General features: G+C 41.8%; 1 protein-coding gene across 1 annotated transcript in view; it reads left to right on the forward strand.

The window, feature by feature from the left end:
• The window catches only part of il1rapl1a (interleukin 1 receptor accessory protein-like 1a), a gene marked incomplete at both ends in the record, with an annotated part of 125756 nt that extends 115678 nt beyond the window's left edge, over positions 1–10078 (forward strand). The window contains 4 exons of the mRNA XM_079230480.1: positions 634–779; positions 3509–3652; positions 5999–6169; positions 9357–10078. Coding sequence (XP_079086606.1) covers positions 634–779; positions 3509–3652; positions 5999–6169; positions 9357–10078 — 1183 coding nt within the window. The remainder of the gene's footprint in view (positions 1–633; positions 780–3508; positions 3653–5998; positions 6170–9356) is intronic.
• Positions 10079–18938: the final 8860 nt, after the last annotated feature.

An 18938-nucleotide genomic window follows, 5' to 3' on the forward strand; every position in this document is an offset into this window, starting at 1 on the left:
CTCCGCCTTCTCAACACAGCCCTTATTAACACATACAGTAGACACACACACACACACACACAGAGGAGATCTGTTTCTCATTTGCACTTTGTTTCCTCCAATGTGTAATTTGTGCTGAGGGTGCTGCAAAAGTGGGCTAAGTAGTGTATCCAAGGTATGAGGGAGCATTACCTCCCCGTTCCCTCCTCCATCAGGCTCAACCAGCCCAGCGGGGGACACTCATTTACTTTGTGGAATATTACTTTCTCTCTGTTACCATGGCAGCCGCTATAAAAAGATTTTCTTCTGATCGCCATTATTATGATTCCCCCCTCAGCCCCCCACGCGAGCGTACGCCAAGGAAGAGCCCTTATTGATTTTCATTTCTCATATGTTTTGAGCGCAGAGAGAAGGAATGAAGAACATGCCTTGAAGTACTTACAGTAACACAAAAGGGTCTTCATCAAGATACAGTTGTACAGAAACACGCTGCTCACGGGCATTTCTTGGATTGCTGCACTCTGGATCACAACATGTACATGCCGCCTGCCATCACATTCATTTTCACTGATTACATGTTCTTACATTACTGTTTCCAAAAGAACCGCTGCAGTGAAGAATCGCTCAGTCAGTTTTTGTGTGTTTGTCTTGCAGGATTGTGAAGGAGCATCTTGGTGAGCAGGAAGTGGCCATTTCCTTGACTATTGACTCCTTGGAGGAGGAGGACCTGGGAAATTATTCCTGTTATGTGGAAAATGGTAACGGCCGTCGCCAAGCTACCATCCAGCTCTTCAGACAGGGTAAGGGCTCTTTGACGTTTCCCACTGAAACCTTGAGGAGGGTTAACCCCTCAACATCCGTTTTTTCATTCCCCACATAATCCCTTACTTTCTGACACGATCATACATATTCAGTATCAGCTCTTCATCAAAGCTATATGATGAATGAAGTATTCAAAGCCTTGCCGCTCCATTTCATCGAATCAAAATATTCTAGATGTTTTTTTGCATCATTTTAAACACATTCCCCCAAATGTCAGCCGCACATATTTGGTATCTTTGGGAACTCCAGGATCTCCACGAGGACTTTGGAATAAAGTTCTGTTTCTTGTGAACAAAACTTGGCTGCACAGAAGTCGTTGTTTCGTTGAAGTTAAAAGAGTTAAAGCAGCTCTAATCAATAGTTGTATGTTAATGATGTGAAAGGGCTCACTTGTAGCAACAAACCCACAAAGAGTTATCAACTGACTGCAGTTTCCCTCCACTCTTCGGTATGTTTTAGCATCGTTCAGCTTATTGTTTTCAGTGGTAAAAGCTTTAATAAAACCTGTCCAGCCCCAAACACCAGACAGACTAAGTTAGAGCTAGATATTTAGCTCAAGACTTGGTGGCGACGACACACAACAAAGAAGAGAGAAAATATTGGACGTGCATACAACAGGTGGCCTAAGACACAAATCCAAATGAACTCTAATGCTCTGTATCTGAGGGATTTGTAAATGGGCAACTTTTCTATTATGTTTTCCATATTTACTTCATACGCTCATGGTACAGTATAACAGTGTTGTGTTTTACAGCTCATTTTTGCTGCTGTAGTCAACATTCAGGCTTAAAGCTTTCAGGCGTTCACAGTATAAACACATCTGATGCTTTAAGATCACTTCAGATTTTGAAATATGTATTTTCCAGGACAAAGAAGACTTTATATACCTCACTTCATACAACCAAAAACCTTCCAGCACTGTTTTTAAAAGCATCGTTTTTTTTCTCTGTCCTTTCCGGTCCATTTTTCTTTTTCCATCGGCGCGTGTGTTAACAATCTGTGCTTGAGCTCCAGTTGGTCGTTCCTCTCTCTGTGTGCTCCAGCAGCTGTGCAGCTATTTTGGCTCTCTAGCATGACTTGTCTGAAGCTCTTTTCATGCACTGGTTGTCACCCTGCAAAGAGAGGTAATTTGATGGCTGTTTAAACAGCAAATTGGTCCTCAGCTTTTCCCAACAGGCCAATAAGTTCAGCATACAATTACATTTTAAGTCTTTATCTGTCTGTCTCACCGCTTTAATCTCTGTCTCTATGACCGTCTTTTGTAGATGGCCCAATTCCTTTTGAGTGGTCTTTGTAGACTCCCGACAGCTTCATTTAACTCTCCCTGTCAAAGCAGCATTTCCAAGGAGAGGGATGCTATGAAAGACGAGCTCTCTCTCTCTCGCTCTCGCTCTCTCTCGCTCACACACATTATTCTGATATTTATTTCATGTTCCCCTCCCAGAATGCATTACTCATAAACCCTGCAGCAGGTATGTGAATGTCTCTGCGGGCTGGGAGAGATGGGAAGAGAGAAGGCAGAAGGGACGCAGTGGTGAATGATTGTTCGTTAAAAGCATTAGAGCTTTGAGGAACGGTCAGGAAATTACATTTTACAGAGCCAAATTAATATCGCTGTCTTTCTGAGTTGGAGTATTAGTTGTTGTTTATTCAAAATGAAAATAAAACATCAAGGGTAATGTGGTGTCTGATGCAGAAAATCTGTCTTTACAAGTTAAAGGACGTGAAATACCCTTAGTTGTCATCTTGAAACTACCACCAAGAAGGTGCAAGAATGTTACGATCTGGTGGGATAATTTAGCTTCACATGTTCCAGCTACTCTCTTGATGAGGGAAATTATCTCAAAATGAAATATCACTCGCTTATAGGAAGGGAAATTATTCAAATAAAATGGCTTGCATTGAAAACTTACATATATCTTGTGTCACTGGAATAAATGTAAAGGTATTTGCAGTGTACATAATCTGTAATAAAGCAGGGGCTGCATTGGGGTTGCCATGGCAGCCGTGCAGTGACGGAGATAGAAGGTGGGCCTGTTCTCGCTGAGCCGACCAGGTAAACGGTGCTCTCATGCACAACATAGCTCATCCTTCCCCAAGCTGGGTCTCTGGGGAGATGGAGAGGAGATAATAGAGAAGAGACAATGGGAGAGAAAAGAGAGAGTAGGAGAAGCAAGAAGAGGGGTGATGGAAAGGGGAGTGAGTGAGATGAGTAGACTGAAGCCTTTTGTTTTGAAAACGCCTCCATCCATGTCCAGAATTGTCACAATTCCCACTATGGACTTCAGCCAAAGTGCAGAGTTGTGTCATCGCTGCGCTGCTCCAAAGAAATGAACCCAATTTCTCATCATCGCCTTTTCCCCCTCATGTGTCTCCCTGCATTGTGCCCTCTCATTTCTCCCAAAGTCATTATGAGCATTGCATCTCTTCCCCCTGAAGATTGATGCTGCTTCCAACTGAAACTACTGATGATTATCCAGCCCTCCAGCAAATGTAAATGTGTCCTATAAGTGCCTCATCCTGTGAGTTTAACGGGGAAATGGGGAAGGAAGAAAAAAAAAAACGATGAGTCCAAACTGCTCTGGAAATAAAAAAGTCAATTGCCTGTTTTTGTGTATTCACAAGGGGTTTGTGTATTCCCCATTCCGCGCCTGATTGTCTCACCGGTTTAAAATATATATTCTGTTCCATGTGTCGTCCTCAGCAGAGCTCATGTACACCGTGGAGCTGGCAGGAGGGCTGGGAGCGATCCTGCTGCTGCTCATCTTCCTCATCTCCCTCTACAAATGCCACAAGATAGAGCTGATGCTTTTCTACAGGAGGCACTTTGGCAGCGAGGATGTGGATGGAGGTAAAGACGGCACAAAGCATCACAAACAAATCCTCCCTCTGTTTCTGACTGAAGACGCACAACTTGCTCTTACCTTTTTTCACCAGGCCTTTCTTTCCCAAACATCGATGTTGAGCGAGCATAGATCACTGTGTGGGTTTGTTTCCATGGATGTGAATAGGTTCTGTTTCTTTACCCACGTGCATATTTATGTATTTATTTGTGTGTGTGTGTGTGTGTGTGTGTGTGTGTGTGTGTGTGTGTGTGTGTGTGTGTGTGTGTGTGTGTGTGTGTGTGTGTGTGTGTGTGTGTGTGTGTTCTGTCAGAGCCTCTATCCATAACAGACTCCCTGGTAGATACAAATGTCTTCTCCTATCTCGGTGACAGGAGCCCATTTCCCCTCTCTCTCTCTCTCTCTCTCTCTCAACTGTTGGTGTAGAGATTGTGTGTGCATTGCTGCAATGGCTGCATAGGGAAGAGAGGAGACAGATTTTCAATTTGTTGCCCATTTAAAAAGAGATCAGTCTCAATATGTCATGGAATGATGCCCACCCTCTGCTGTCGAAGGCCAGATAGCGGGACATGGGGACCGGGCGGGCTCGAAGCTCCTTCCCTGAGACAAATAGGGAGCGCACAGCCTGAAATTTGAGGGCAACTTTCGGTTTTCTCTACAGATTATAGTTAACTTCTGCTTCAGTTAACAATTTGTCTGTTTGTGTCCCAGTAGCTTCCCTTTTTTGCTTTGTGTTTTGACTCTTTCCGCTCTCTTTTTGGAAAATTCTGCAAAGACTGAACTCATTTTTTAATCATTGGATTGTTTCTACAGTAGCATGAATTATCTATTACACACTGTTTTGTTGACTCAAACTTCCAGATGATTAAGTCATACTGTCAGGGAACCGCAGATACAAGCTGTTTTTGATTTTCCAAGTTTGCTAGGTGGTTAATTTGAGGTTGGCTGCTAATTTGAAGGCGGCGTTTGATGTGTGGATCCTATTGAGCTCAGCCCTGGCCTTTCCAGTAAGTTTCAAAGCTACGTCTGCTCCTCAAAGAGTTTGTGAAAAAGCCCCTTTTCCCTTTTTGGCTGGCCCACAATCCAGTTTCCACAGAGCATAATGACTAGGACTCACTGAACATGTCACAGGCAGTGCTTTTTTTCCCATCGTCTATTTTCTGCCTTTTCAGTTCTTCCCACTGTCTTCTGGGAAATCATTTTGAGGTAGGGAATAGGATATCGCCTGAGTCTTGATTTGGGTATTTTTGTATCTACCCCAATTTATTTTTCATATACACTATACGGCCAAAGATATATGGACACCCCAGACCAAATGCTCTTGCGTCATTTTCTTGGAATGGCTGTTTTTTTATTTTATTTTTTATCTCAGCCACTTTTGTTCCAATTATGAATTATATTTCCTGTTCCAGCTTGAAAAGAACGAGATCAAGAAAGAAATGGTGAACTTGAACTTGGTGAACCGGATCGTTGAATACGAGCCAGACTGTATCGCTTAACATCAGGGGTCGACTTCACTAGTACTTCAGTGGCTGAATGGGAGCAAATCCCTGGATCTAGGTTCTGTGGAAAGCCCTCCCAGAAGAGTAGAGACTGTTACTATGCAGCATTTTACACAAAACTATCACCGGTTTACTGTTTTGAATATAGACAACATTAACTGAGGACATGAAGTACAAACACAATCATAATTTTGGCTTAAAGTTTGTAACATAAAGTTTGACTGTGGGTCAGACAGCCTACATTATGTTGACACTAATACAACATAATAAAAACAATGACTGTTTTTTAAACCATTTCAAATGCTGACTTCTGCAGTAAGTGAAAAAAAATAATTCTGAAATATTATTATGCTACGATACAATAAATGTTGTATCATCTTTGGAGAAATTACCACTAGATACTCTGTGTGAATGAGAATGATTAACATTACATGATAATTCATGTTTGATAATAATTAATTTTACAATGCAACAATGATTTCATTGTAATTACAAAATATATTACAGTGTTGTGATGCTTTGATAAATTAACCGTGTAATTATTACCTAATTTAATACAGACGTTTTTGAGCATAGTGCTTTGTTGTGGTTTTATAATTGAAACTGCTGTGAAAGTTCAGCCAAAGCAATTGTAAAATGCTACAAAGCTTGAGGGATTTGGAATGAGACGGTTCTCACCAAATATGGGTGAACTTTTCAGTTGTCCTCATATTTTTCCGCATCGAGTGAATATACTCGTTTTTCATTGATCCACGAGGACTCAAGGAATATTGTGCCTTTTGAGCTGGATGTCAATCCATTAAGTCCATCTTTTTCATGAGCCACTCCCTGTTGTTTCTCTCCATGTTTCAGAAAACAAAGACTATGATGCGTACCTGTCCTACACCAAAGTGGACCCTGACCAGTGGAGTCAGGAGACCAAGGAGGAGGAGCGCTTTGCCCTGGAGATCCTCCCTGACGTCCTGGAGAAACATTACGGCTACAAACTCTTCATCCCAGATCGAGACCTCATTCCCACAGGAAGTAAGTCCGTATATATACGTGGTTGCACACATATGTTCATGTGTCGTAGTTGTATTGGAGTGTGAGGGCATTTGCAGTTGCTCGTACATTGTAGTTGCACTTTCTCATTCAGTGTAAAGGACCACGCCACAACAATGTAAGTTGAAAGGTTTAACAAAAAAAGGGACGTATTGGATGTTGAGGATGGATGTAAGGAAGAGGAGGAAGCCGGTCATTTAGGCGAGAATAGAAGAGTCAACAATGGAGGGAAATGCAGGAGATGATCAGATCTGATTTGCCTGCTGTAGAAGCTGCGCCAATGTAGAATAGTGAAGATATGCCAGAAATGTGGAGGACTTGGTGAAAATGCGTATAAAACCAGAATCTAGTGGCCATTCTCCTTGTTTCAGTGAGAAAGAGTGTGTCTTGAGGTGAGGCTTTGGTGGCATCGTTTGGGCTGAGACAGGAGAGGGAATGAAGATCCCAGCTGGTTTTACTTCACCAGAGTGTGAATGTCGGAGAGTCAGACGTATAAAGGGCAATGTCAGATTGACTGGGGGGGAGAGAAGGATTATAGGGAGCGCCACAGGAAGCCAGCAAGGACTTGTATTTAACATAGTTAAGTCGACGATGCCTAGAGAATGGCTGCGGGGGCTGAGAAGGTCGGAAGTGAGTGGCAAGCGTTTTGCTGTGAGAAAAGATCGTGGGAATGGGAGATAGAAGGACAATGGCTGCTCTTGTGAAAAAGAAGATTTTTTTTAAAGCAGGCCTGGATGTTGGAGGAGCAGAATCAGAATCAGCTTTATTGGCCATTTGTGTGTACATATACATGGAATTTGCCTCCGGTTACACATTGCTCTCGTCATACATATGTACATATTATATACAATAAACAAGAGAAATATAAAAAAGACATTAAAGGCAACAGAGTAGAACACAGAAACTAAGCATCAACATTAACATTTAACTAATATGTACAATATAAGGAGCAGAATTACAGTAAATTGCAGAGATACATGATGCCTAGAGGGCAGAACGATGCACGGAGGCTGGAGAACGAGATCTTTAAGATTCCTACAACTGCTGTTTTAACAGAGTGAATGAGTGTGGACTCCCTAGACCATTAGTGTCCACAAACATCGGCAGCTATGACAGCTCATGGACCGCAGACAAAGGAGAGCTGGAGAGCAGTTCACTCCACCTGCCACAACATCCAGTCCACTCTCACTGCAGAGAGCAGTGAGAGTGGACTGGATGTTGTGGCCGTTATGGGAACCGATCATTGAATCATACAGATTGATCTATAGTTTGAGATCCACGCGGAGTGGATTCTTTGGTGTGATCGACGGTAGCGTTGTTGAACTTAGCAGAAGGAAGCACCATCTGTCGACGTGGAAACTGAGGCAAGGAAGACAGGATGGATTACCTAGGTATAAGTAGTGTTGACAGGTGCTTAGAGTTGTGGTTGAGGCGTGGCCCTTCACTGGTTAACTTTAATAGTTCAAGGTGTTTGTTATGTGTGGTCCATCTGTTTTCTTCTTCACTGTCACTGTCTTGTGTTTCAATGTTTTGTGCTTTGTGGGCAGAGTCAAGCAGAGTACATACACACTCTCGAATGATTAGTAGATGATTATTCCACTTTTCCAAATAAGAGAAGAAATAAATCAAATACTATTTACTAATTTTCCTATATCCTTTTTAGTCTTTCTGGATAAAAGATCATATTATTTCCCACTGGCTCATACTGTGTACTACAGACATGGGAATATGGTATAAAGTTTGTACCATGAGCTGATATATTGAACAAATTCATCATCCTCCATGGTTTTCATCCATGCATTAATAAATCCATGAAAATTCTGTCTGAACATATTCTCATGCGTGCTAACTCTGCTTAGTAGTCCGTCTATGCCAGTGGTGCACAGTGTGCTCTAGTTAGTAGTAATGCTGTGTGTTTGTACTGTAGGCTTCATGTGGAACAGATAAAACGCAAACACGTCCTAGTTGGTCCAGATAGAATTAAACATCTGTGGGAACTGTGTGAAGGCTCCAAGCCCTGCCGCCTCTTTCCTTTAATCAAAAGAAGATTGCTGCCGGCATCAATGCCAAGAAAACTCGTTGTAGATGAATGTCCAATCAGGGAAACATGGTATATGATTAATCATATGTGAACTAAAAAAAGATGAGAGCGAGGAGAAGCGGCCGCTTTTCACAACTGTGTTGAGCATGTTTCTGTGTCTGTACTGTGTTCTGCCTGTGACCTAAATGTTAAAATGTTTATGTTTAGGTCTCACCAATGAGCATTACCAGGACGAAACACGACTCTTTGGAGGTACTCGCCTTCAGTCTTTTCCTCTTGTATCAGCTGCTGTCATTTACTTGCTACCAGGACGTCTCAAAGTGGCACTGTTGTGTGATCTGAAACATTCAGTAGACGGCGACTCAGCCTAATCCTATAGACTGTGCAGCTTTATCAATCATGGACCCCCATCGAGAGCCATTTAGTGTAGCGCTTAGCTTTGTCTGTGGGTCGGCCCTCCAGAGTATTGATTACAATACACAGAATAATACTTTACACTGCACCAGAACAGAAGACATATTCAACTGAACAAAGGCCTTTAGATATGTATGTACACACACATACATATTCCCTATGTCTTTCTCTACACACCATGAGCTACAAGGCAAGGCAAGTTTATTTGTATAGCACATTTCAACAACAAGGCGATTCAAAGTGCTTCACATAAAACCATTAAAAGCATCAAAACATAATGCAGAAGAAAACAAGATTTTAAAACAATTAAGAACATTCATTAAAACATTAAAAAACAATCAAAAAGCAAAAAATATAATAAATGTTGCAGTGCAGTTTAAGAAATAAAATGCAGTAGTGAGATGCAGAAATTGATATCCTTGAATCTGGTTCAATTAAAGACAACAGCAAACAGAAAAGTCTTCAATCTGGATTTAAAGACTAAATGAGCTGTGGTTTGAGCAGGTACTGGAGGTGGACAGAAAAATAGCCATCTGTCATTGTCTTGTGTTTTGTGTCTGATGCTGTATGTCCATCCTTGTGGTGTCATGGTCCCGTCCACATCAAACCATATATTTGGCTCAAAACATACTGAATGTACATGACTCTGCTATGTTGCTGCTCTCATGTCTCATGCATGTGTGTTCTTTTCTCTCGACCTGTTGTTCCCTGCAGCCTACATAGAGGACGTGGCGCGCTGTGTGGACCAGAGCAAGCGCCTCATCATAGTCATGACACCCAACTATGTGGTGCGGCGAGGCTGGAGCATCTTTGAGCTGGAGACGCGGCTGCGCAACATGCTGGTGACCGGTGAGATCAAAGTCATCCTGATCGAGTGCGCCGAGCTGCGCGGCATCATGAACTACCAGGAGGTGGAGGCTCTCAAGCACACCATTAAAACCCTCACTGTCATCAAGTGGCGCGGCCCCAAGAGCAACAAGCTCAACTCCAAGTTCTGGAAGCAGCTGCAGTACGAGATGCCGTTCAGACGCACAGAGCCCATGCTCACCCACGAGCCGGCGCTGGACGTCAGCGAGCAGGGCCCCTTCGGAGAGCTGCAGACCGTCTCGGCCATCTCCATGGCCGCAGCCACCTCCACCGCCATGGCGACCGCCCACCCCGAGCTGCGCTCCTCTTTCCACAACACCTACCACACTACCATGAGGCAGAAACACTACTACCGCAGCTACGAGTATGACTTACCCCCCGGAGGGACCCTGCCACCTCTCTCCTCTCTGGGGAACCAGCACACCTACTGCAACATCCCACTGACACTGCTGAACGGACAGAGGCCCCCCGGGAAGAGCCGAGAGCTCAGCCTGGAGGAGGCGCACGCCAACAACGCCATGCTCCCTCTGCTGCCGAGAGAAACCAGCATCTCCAGCGTCATCTGGTAATGATGAAGCGGCTCGGTTCATCAGCTGTGGGAAGATCAGTCGGATCCAATCACGACGAGGCTCGGTCTGCTCGCTCTTAGGAACACAGTTTATGGTCGTGATTACGGCGTAAGTGTTTTGGATCCATTTGGTTCCAACCGTTGTTAACTGGCAGCAAGTGGTGGCGATACAGCAGGTTTTTGGACATAGTTTCCCTTGTTTGTTTGTTTTTTCAAGTGGACAGCAGAGGTTTTCTATGTGGAACTACAGGCGATATAATGAAGACACTGTTTCATCGAGAAGCGAGATACGGACTTGCAAGAACTCCACATTAAAAACACTCTATGGCAATTGTGCATACACATACATACACAGATGTGCATACACACAAACAAAAGGAAAACAGGGTCTTGTACATATATTTCAATTTATTTGTAGCATCAGTGTTTTCCTGTTTGGTTCTTTTGTTTGTTTTATTCAACCATGTGTGTTGCCTTCTCTACTGTAGGACTTTGCTTTAACTTGTCATACAGAGTTGTATATTTTTTATTGTTTATTCTTTTTAGTTTGTTTTCTATTCTTATTTCAATGCGCTTGTTTGGAAAAGCCAGTATGTCATGTACCTGCGCTGTTGTGTTTTATTTTAGTTTGTTTGTTTGTTTTAAAATCTTTGTGTAGTTTAAGAGAACATTTTTAACACTTTTGGAATTGCCTGGACATTTCAGGCGCTTCATGGAGCTGAAACTTCTTTTTGTTTACCTGTAAAAGGTGTATCTAGTTTAAAAGGAAACTCTTTTAAAAAATCATAGAATATGCAAAAAGAAGGAGGAGCTGGCAAAAATATACCGTCCTGTGGGACTGAGAAGGGGGAGCGATTGGAGGACAGCGCTAGTCCTCTCCAGTCAGATAGACCGGCAGATCTCTCTCTGAAGCTTCATATTTTCTATTGAAACAAACAGCCTTGCTGTTTTAGAGTGATAGTGAAATGCCTCACCTTAAAAGGAAATCTGTAGATTATTTTAAAAAGAATTCTATTTTTGTAACACAAAAGAGTTTGCTTGAGAAGTCATACTTATTTGCATTTCATCTACCATAGAAGGGGATTTATGTATAAGTGTTATGCTGGTTTTGTACACTTGCAATGTGGTTCCTGGTTTGTTCAGAGGTTATGGTGGCTTTTGAATCCCACATGAAAAAAAAAAATCTCCTCTACTGTTCTAGATTCAAAAGCAAAGCATTTTCAATGTTTTGGTTCTTAAAACATAATATTATTCCCATCCTGATAATTACTTTGGTTCATATGGATAGTTCATGTTTAAGGACAGAAAAGAATACATTTGTGTTTTGAAAGACTTTTTAAATATATTTGAAGGTGTGATTTTTGAGTATGCATAGCAAATAGATATGTATTCTATATATAACATAGATATTTATATAAATATATAAACACGATTTTCACTCGGAAAGAAATGTCTATCTTTATAGAAACACAATCATAATCAGTTGCCCTTACTTTCTCACTGCACATTAAAAACATTGATTTCCTTGATGTTTTTCTTTTGTGTCCAACTTAACTTTGACCATTTGTTGGCAGTAATTCACAACTTCTGCCTCACATGCTGATCACACACCCAAAAAATACACATTAATAGTCAGATTCATGGCACGTCCATCACTCTGAAGATGAACAAGCATCAGTGTCTCCAGATACTGTTGAAGAAGTAAACTCTACCCTCAGCTGCTCTTACAGTGCACAACACCACGAGACAACCAGAAAACAGTGTGTGCATCTGCACATTCTGATTATTTACGTAAATAACTACAGGTTATAAAGGATAGATTCACATTTTTGTTCAAGCATTGAAACTGTTTTGCTTGCCGCTTCGTACTGGCCGTGAGGAGACCCCTTGTTGACGTGTTTCACAAGGAAGAGATGGAGGCAAAATCCAGGGCTCTCATCCTAGGAATTAAACTTGGGGTCAAAATGACGCTTCAGCAGTCTGAGTTAATCAAATCAATACTTTATTTTTTAGTACAAAACTCCCTCTGGGATTCCCCACAGTGCTTCCATGCCGAGCTGCTTTGGACATTAGGTAACACGAAGGAGAAATCAGAACTCATATAGATTTGGTTAAACATTTGTCCATAGAACGAGGACTGTGGATTTTGACCCCCATGACTTATAATTGCAAGTGCATTAAGAGGGGATCTCGTAATGTCCACTCTAAGCAGCAAGCAAAAAAAGTGTTTCAATAGAGCAGTTTGATTCAGAAACCTCAGACAAACCTATTATGAAATGTGCTTTGCAAACAATGAATCATGAGAGCTTTACAAAAGCGACGAGGGAGGAGCCACTGCCCAGATGTTTGGACTCTTTGTGTTCCTGTTCACATTACAGCATATAACACTAACATGCATTATCATGTACTGCAGAGTGCAAATGAGAAAGGTCAACAATTAGACATGTAATGACGGAGGTCACGATCGGAATCTCCCAGTTTGAAGAGGGCTGATTTGGGGGATTCTGGGGCCTTGTCGTCTACGACTCTCACCATGCAATGCTACTCTCTCTGGTACGACAGCGGCAGGGGATTTTTTATTGCATCGTATCCCCCTTGCTATCTTTCCTGTCAGATAGAGACAGAAATGCCAAAGATAAACCTTTTAAAAAAGTGCTGATAAAAGAAACATTTTGGCTTAAGGCCAAGGAGTCTCAGCCAGAACACTATGGTGGAGCAGTGCCATCTCCTGGGGATGCACACTACCTACAAGGGGTGTTTGTGATAGAACGCTGGTAAACACAGAAACAGAAAGCAGATTTACTGATTCTCTGTCAACCCCAGGAGAGAACAGAGAAAAGAGAAACTGGGCCAGAGAAAAAAAGACTGGGAGAGAATTAAAGGGAGAGGAAAGGAGAAAGTGAGTGAAAGACAGAGTCTGTCACCATACAGGCTATGGACATTTTTGTTGGTGCCAGGGTGCACAAAGGGAGCTGTATATAGCTGGTTTCAGACTATGCAAACACAAAGAAGAAATAACTACAACTGTATCAATGAAAACACAAGTGAACCACAACCACTGGAGGCCAAAGGCAGAAACCAACAGTTGGAGGCATGCACACAAGCAAGCACACACAACATGGTGTCAACCACAAGTAGAGATGGTGACTGTTGCTTGTTGGCAGCCTCCTCCCAGACAGCTGGAGTTTGATTAGCAGACAGGATTAATAGACTCTTTATCACCTAGAGCAATTAACGACTTAATTGGAGAGAAAATAGGTCCTGTCGAGAGGGAACATGTAGAGCAGATAGACAGAAATAAGCCCGGGGAAAAGTAACAAATTATATTTACGCTTGTTACTGGAAGTCGTTTTTTGTGTATTTGTAAATGAGTCAATTGACTTTTAAGAGGGCACCTGGGCTGGACTTTTAATCAACAGTAAAACAATGCAGTGTAAGAAAGAAATACAACATTGTGCATGGGTTAAGGTTAAAAAGGTTGTACCTTAATTAATCACTGGTTTAATGCACCAACCATGGAACACGCCAAGTGATACAAATCAAACGCACCCACATGTTGCATGACCTTTAGGGTCACTGGGTTCACTGCATAGACTGTATGGCCCAATAGAAATCTCCACGCTCGTTTAGGGCTGTCACACTGTCAAATCGTCGAGTTTTTGAACACTTTCTGTTTATCTATCCATTTAAGTTAGTTATTGAAGCTGCTTTGACAAAAACGAGTAGATTATCATCTTGTGAAGCAAGCCTGGAAAAAGTTTAAATCAGGGAGTTAAAAGTATGAAATACATTACCACAATTGTACATAACATGTTATAACCTTGTCAAAGTAATGTGATATGCCGCAGCATCGGGCTGTCCCAGTCATATTTACACCATTTCCAGCCTTTGCAGCATCTCACAACCATTTAACCGGTTACGTCAGTTACGTCCCTGAGCGTTCAGGGTTTACGGCTTTACGGAGGACATTGGACCTACATAAGAAGTGGACAAAGTTATAGTGACATCACCCATTGGTTTGTGGACTGCCGCTTTGACGCCTTGAGTTGGGTGTTTTGGTCGTCGCCATCTTGACTTTTTTGCAACCAATGAACAGAAGTGAACATATTTGGACGGCGGAGGAGTGATGTCATATATGTACGGCTCTGGTTGGGTAGTAGGGCTGTGCATTGGCAAGCACCTCACAATATGATACGTATTGCGATACGAGTGTCACAATAGGATATATTGTGATATATTGCAATACGATACAATACGTATTGCAATATATTGCAATACTCTTCTTTGTTTGACTGAAAATGTAAAAATACAGCTGAAAGTACAACTTACTGTGTACCACCTGGATAGTCTAATACGTACATCACATTATATTGATAATTAAGCGGCGGAATTACATCAAAACTACTTCAAACGGTATATACATAGCATATAGTCACTCAGCAGTGAACATACTGAACTAAAATGCACAAAAAAATGATATGAATATAAAGTGCATTATATGTATTATCATTGTGTGACTGAACACTTTTTTACTAAAATGCACTTGCCACAACCTCTTTAAAAAAATACAAACTGTATTTCTTTCTCATTGTGTCACGGAAGACTCTTATCTTCATCATGTAGATGCCATGAACATCATATGAAATAAAATACATTAAGTAAAGTTGTGTGTCAATATGGCTTCCCATTTATGTCCCATTCCTCCAGGTTCAGTTTTCAGTAACTCTGTGATGTTGCTGCCTTGTCCGTGTCTGCCAAACATGTGAAACTAGTTTCCACTCCTCAGAGATGTGGTGAAATGTAATCGTAACATACGATTCAGTGGCTCTAGAAATCCATCCTTCACACGTCAGGGCTGCTCTCTCTGCAGGAAGAAGCAATGTTTTTACACGTATCTTCACCTCTTAGTAGATCATGGGTCAGCTACAGCCGCCATGTGTTGGCGAGTTGGGATCAGATACCGTCTCCATCATGTTCACCATATGCCATGAAATCAAAGTGCAGGGGAAGTCGCGTGACAAAACCTTTTTTTTAATTCGATTTTATTAAAAAATGTTATGTATCGATACTAGGCGTGGCAATATTGCTACACTATTGCGGGAAAAAAAAGTGCAATAGTCAGCTGTATTGATATTTTTGAACATCTATATGGTAGCGACCTGTCAATCACAAGGTAGCCCCACCCTAAAGCATACTCCGCTACATGTTCTATTTTTATCTAAATGGACCAAAGTTTTATAAACATCAAGCTGTATTGAAGAGGACTTGAAACTAGCGATCTAGAGCATAAACTCATGCGGGTAATTCGGGTAATTTTCTCATAGACTTCTATACAATCTGACTTCTGAACCAGAGGAGTCGCCCCCTGTTTGCCAGTAGAGATACTGCAAGTTTAAGACACTTCCGCATCGGCTTCACTCTTCAGAACCGGAAGTTGCCACCATGATCACTGCTGGGTTTGGCTAAGATGCTAAATGCTCGTGCATCTTCCACGACGATGTCTTCGTTCATTGTGCAACTGCTGAGCCTCTTTCAGCTCAAAATGTTCGAAAACTTCGAGGAGTGCATTGGGACAGAGCGGCTGATTGAATGTTGAATTGGAAATAAGTGAGCGGAGAGGGTGAACACGGAGCAGGTGTGTAGGATTTGGAGGTGCCGTTCAGACTGTTTAAGTTCAATGTGTGCAGGCGCATTTACAAGCAGCTCTCTTATTTGTGTGCTCACTGCAGCCGCTGTGGAGTTTAATCACGTGTTGCCTTGGTGAGGATTTACTCTGCTGTTAATTCTACAAGAAGTGGAAGGCTATTTAATTTATGTGGTTTAATGATGCGTATTGTATGAGTATCATTGCACCCGCGGGGCATCCACATCTCTTTTATGTCCTGTTGGGCATTAACTTTCTGGTTAATTCTCAGGGAAAGGCTGCACTGAGGAAGGCGAACATGTAAACAGGCTGCCAAGTGCCCTCTGTACAGGAGTATATGTTGGTTTCCATGTAGGGGCTCTTTGGTGTGATGTGTTTTAATAGTGGGCAACATTTAGATTGTATAATCATATTGTGATATGAGACTAGATATCATCTTAGATTTTGGATATTGCATTATGGTGTACGTCTTTTTTCTGGTTCTAAGGGCTGCATCACTGTTGACGGTCATGTTCTGAACCTAACAGACATGTTATTTACCTTTTTGTTATTTGTTATTTTACATGAGTGTTCCAATGTCAATGGAAAGAACATTTTGATCTTTTCTTATAGTGGACACACAAAATAAGCACAATAAGTGCAATGGTCAGAGGCAGTAATGTAGTATCAAATATTGAGAAAGACCACTTATGGTGGGTGGGGAGGTCGCAAAATGTTCCTAAACTCAAATAAGGGTTTTTGTTGCCTAAATATTTAGTATTTATTGTGTTGCCTCAACCTCAGATGACATACTTATTTTAAGCCCAACATGATGTAATTTCCAAACCTAACAACGGGGGTTTGTTCTCTGTATAAACTGCCTGTGTGTGCAAAAATGTTGTAACAGCACCAATTGTCAAGCAATATCGTCTATATCGATATTGAAGTATATGGTACAAAATATCTTTAAATTTGATTTTTCCGTATTGCCCAGCCCTAATATGACCTCATCATAACACACATTTGCATTTGCCCACCCTGACACTAAACTCAGAGGAGCCCTACATTCTATCTACTACTACTACTATCTACGTAATTTTACTCGTACTTGAGTAAAACCTCTTTAAAGTAACAGTATTGTTACTTGAATGAAATATTCTAGTGGTCTACTATTCCCATCCATAAAAATATCCTCAGAGCAAAGTCCCCTGGGGCAGACTGTGTGCCAGGGTGAGTTTGTTTGATCTTGTGTGTCATTGTTGTATTTTCCTGCATTTCCTTATCAGACCACCGGGAGGTGTGTGAGAGTTATCAGTGATAGACTGACATGAACATCCAGCTGGTATCTCATGTTCTCAGCTTATCAATGTCTTGAACTATTTCTTCCAGTTCTGTTTCTTTATGAATGCATGTGGTTATTCTGTGCTGAATATAAAATAGCAGCACAAAGGCACAATTGAAACCCCTGCTGCTCATGTAAACATCTTTTCATTGAATTTTTGTTGAGACTGATATTTGAAAATCCATGTCTCCTACTTTTTTTAATATTTCAAATCATTTGTTCCTTTGTCGCCAGCGCCGAAAAGCCAATGCTCTCGCGAGCAGATAAGTATACTTCATAATGAATGTGAAGCGCTGATGAATGGAGAGATCTCCGACAAGCTTTGCTCCATAAAACCTATCAAACACCTCCATCAGACACAGGAATGAGGCTGATGATACCGTTGATCCCATCTGTCCGTTTCCTTCCACATCGAAGACGAGTTTAATAAGGTTGTTGCTCGCTGAAACTCTCCTGCTTAGGGACTTCTGAACAATATTCAGCGGGATTCAGCAATAGGTGAAACATATTCCACTTCCCGCCCTTCACTCTCAAACTCTACTCACACACAGTCAGTTTCCACATGCTGCTGCAGAGTAATGATGGCAATGCTCCTTATTTCAAGGTCAACCGAGGAACAGTAGTTCATTTAATGGCCTTGTAGATGTCTGACTGATGCGGGATGTACGTCTGTCTCTTTCAAACTAATTTTCCCGTCCTTTCCTTTACTTGGTTTCGGGGTAAAATCCAAAGTGTTAAATAGCAACCTTCTGGACAGTTTATTCTGTTAAAGTGGGCCAAAACTGCAGGGACTGAGCACAGGTAAAGACCATCTGGCCTTTGAACAGTGACTAAGTATACTGGAAGCTGGAAGCGGTAATCAGGTGTCCAGGGACTCATAAAATAATTTGGTGATAATGTAGCAGCAGGAAATATGTGCCCCAATGTTATGTTTCATCATATATCTTTACAGAATTAATGGAACCTAATGCTGAATGTTGACGCCATATGCCTACAGTATCTGTCTTTGCCTTTGTATGCAGCCTCCAAATGCTTTTTCTCTGCAGGATATGCTTTTTTTTAACTTTAGAATGGTCCTCCATCCTTCCTCCAGATACTTTCTGCCTGGGGCATGCATGCACAAAATCCCACACTGTTATGGTCAGAGTTGGAGAGACAGTTAGAACATTACCTGAGGCATTTTTGCTACACCATTTCTGTCACTGTGTGTTGGTGGTGGATGGGAAGGCTGATGCATGTGTGGTGTGCTGTTGCACTCTGGTGGTCGTACATGGCATTTCACCAGCATTTAGAAGTCACGTAGCCACTGTTGAAACTCTCCACTTTACCTGCCGGGCAGTGAACATCCGGCGTGAGCATCTTAACTGCAGTGGCATCTTAAACTGTAGTTGGCATGATGAACCTTCATCAATAATTAATGTGAACAGGCGTTTGACTCAGATTCTACAAGGTGACGTCAGATGTCCAAGTACACAGTAGGTATCATTGCTTATGTACTGCGACATATTATCTCCTATACGATTCTGTCTGGGACAGATTACACACTTGGCCCAGGGAAAAGTGTGTCAGTGATGACAGAGCTGATATCCCCCACACACACACTCAGAGAGGGAGAGAGAGAACTACAGTAAACAAAAGTTCAGAGTTTTTTTTATTATAGAAAAATAGTTTGTATAAAAACAATTAATTTATGAATTCCAGCAGCTGCTTTGTATTTTTTCCCTCTAATATAGCATATCTTGCCTTCAACACACTCTTTCTCACGCACACACACATACACGCACACACACACGTGCCTGGGTTGGTTATTTCACAGTCCTTGAAGATCTCCTACAAACAGTAGTTCTAAATGTGGTCCCTAATATCCTCTTCATCTGCCAGTCCATCTGACTTGAC

The sequence above is a fragment of the Taurulus bubalis genome (genome assembly GCF_910589615.1).
Source record: "Taurulus bubalis genome assembly, chromosome: 15".
Lineage (NCBI taxonomy): Eukaryota > Metazoa > Chordata > Actinopteri > Perciformes > Cottidae > Taurulus > Taurulus bubalis.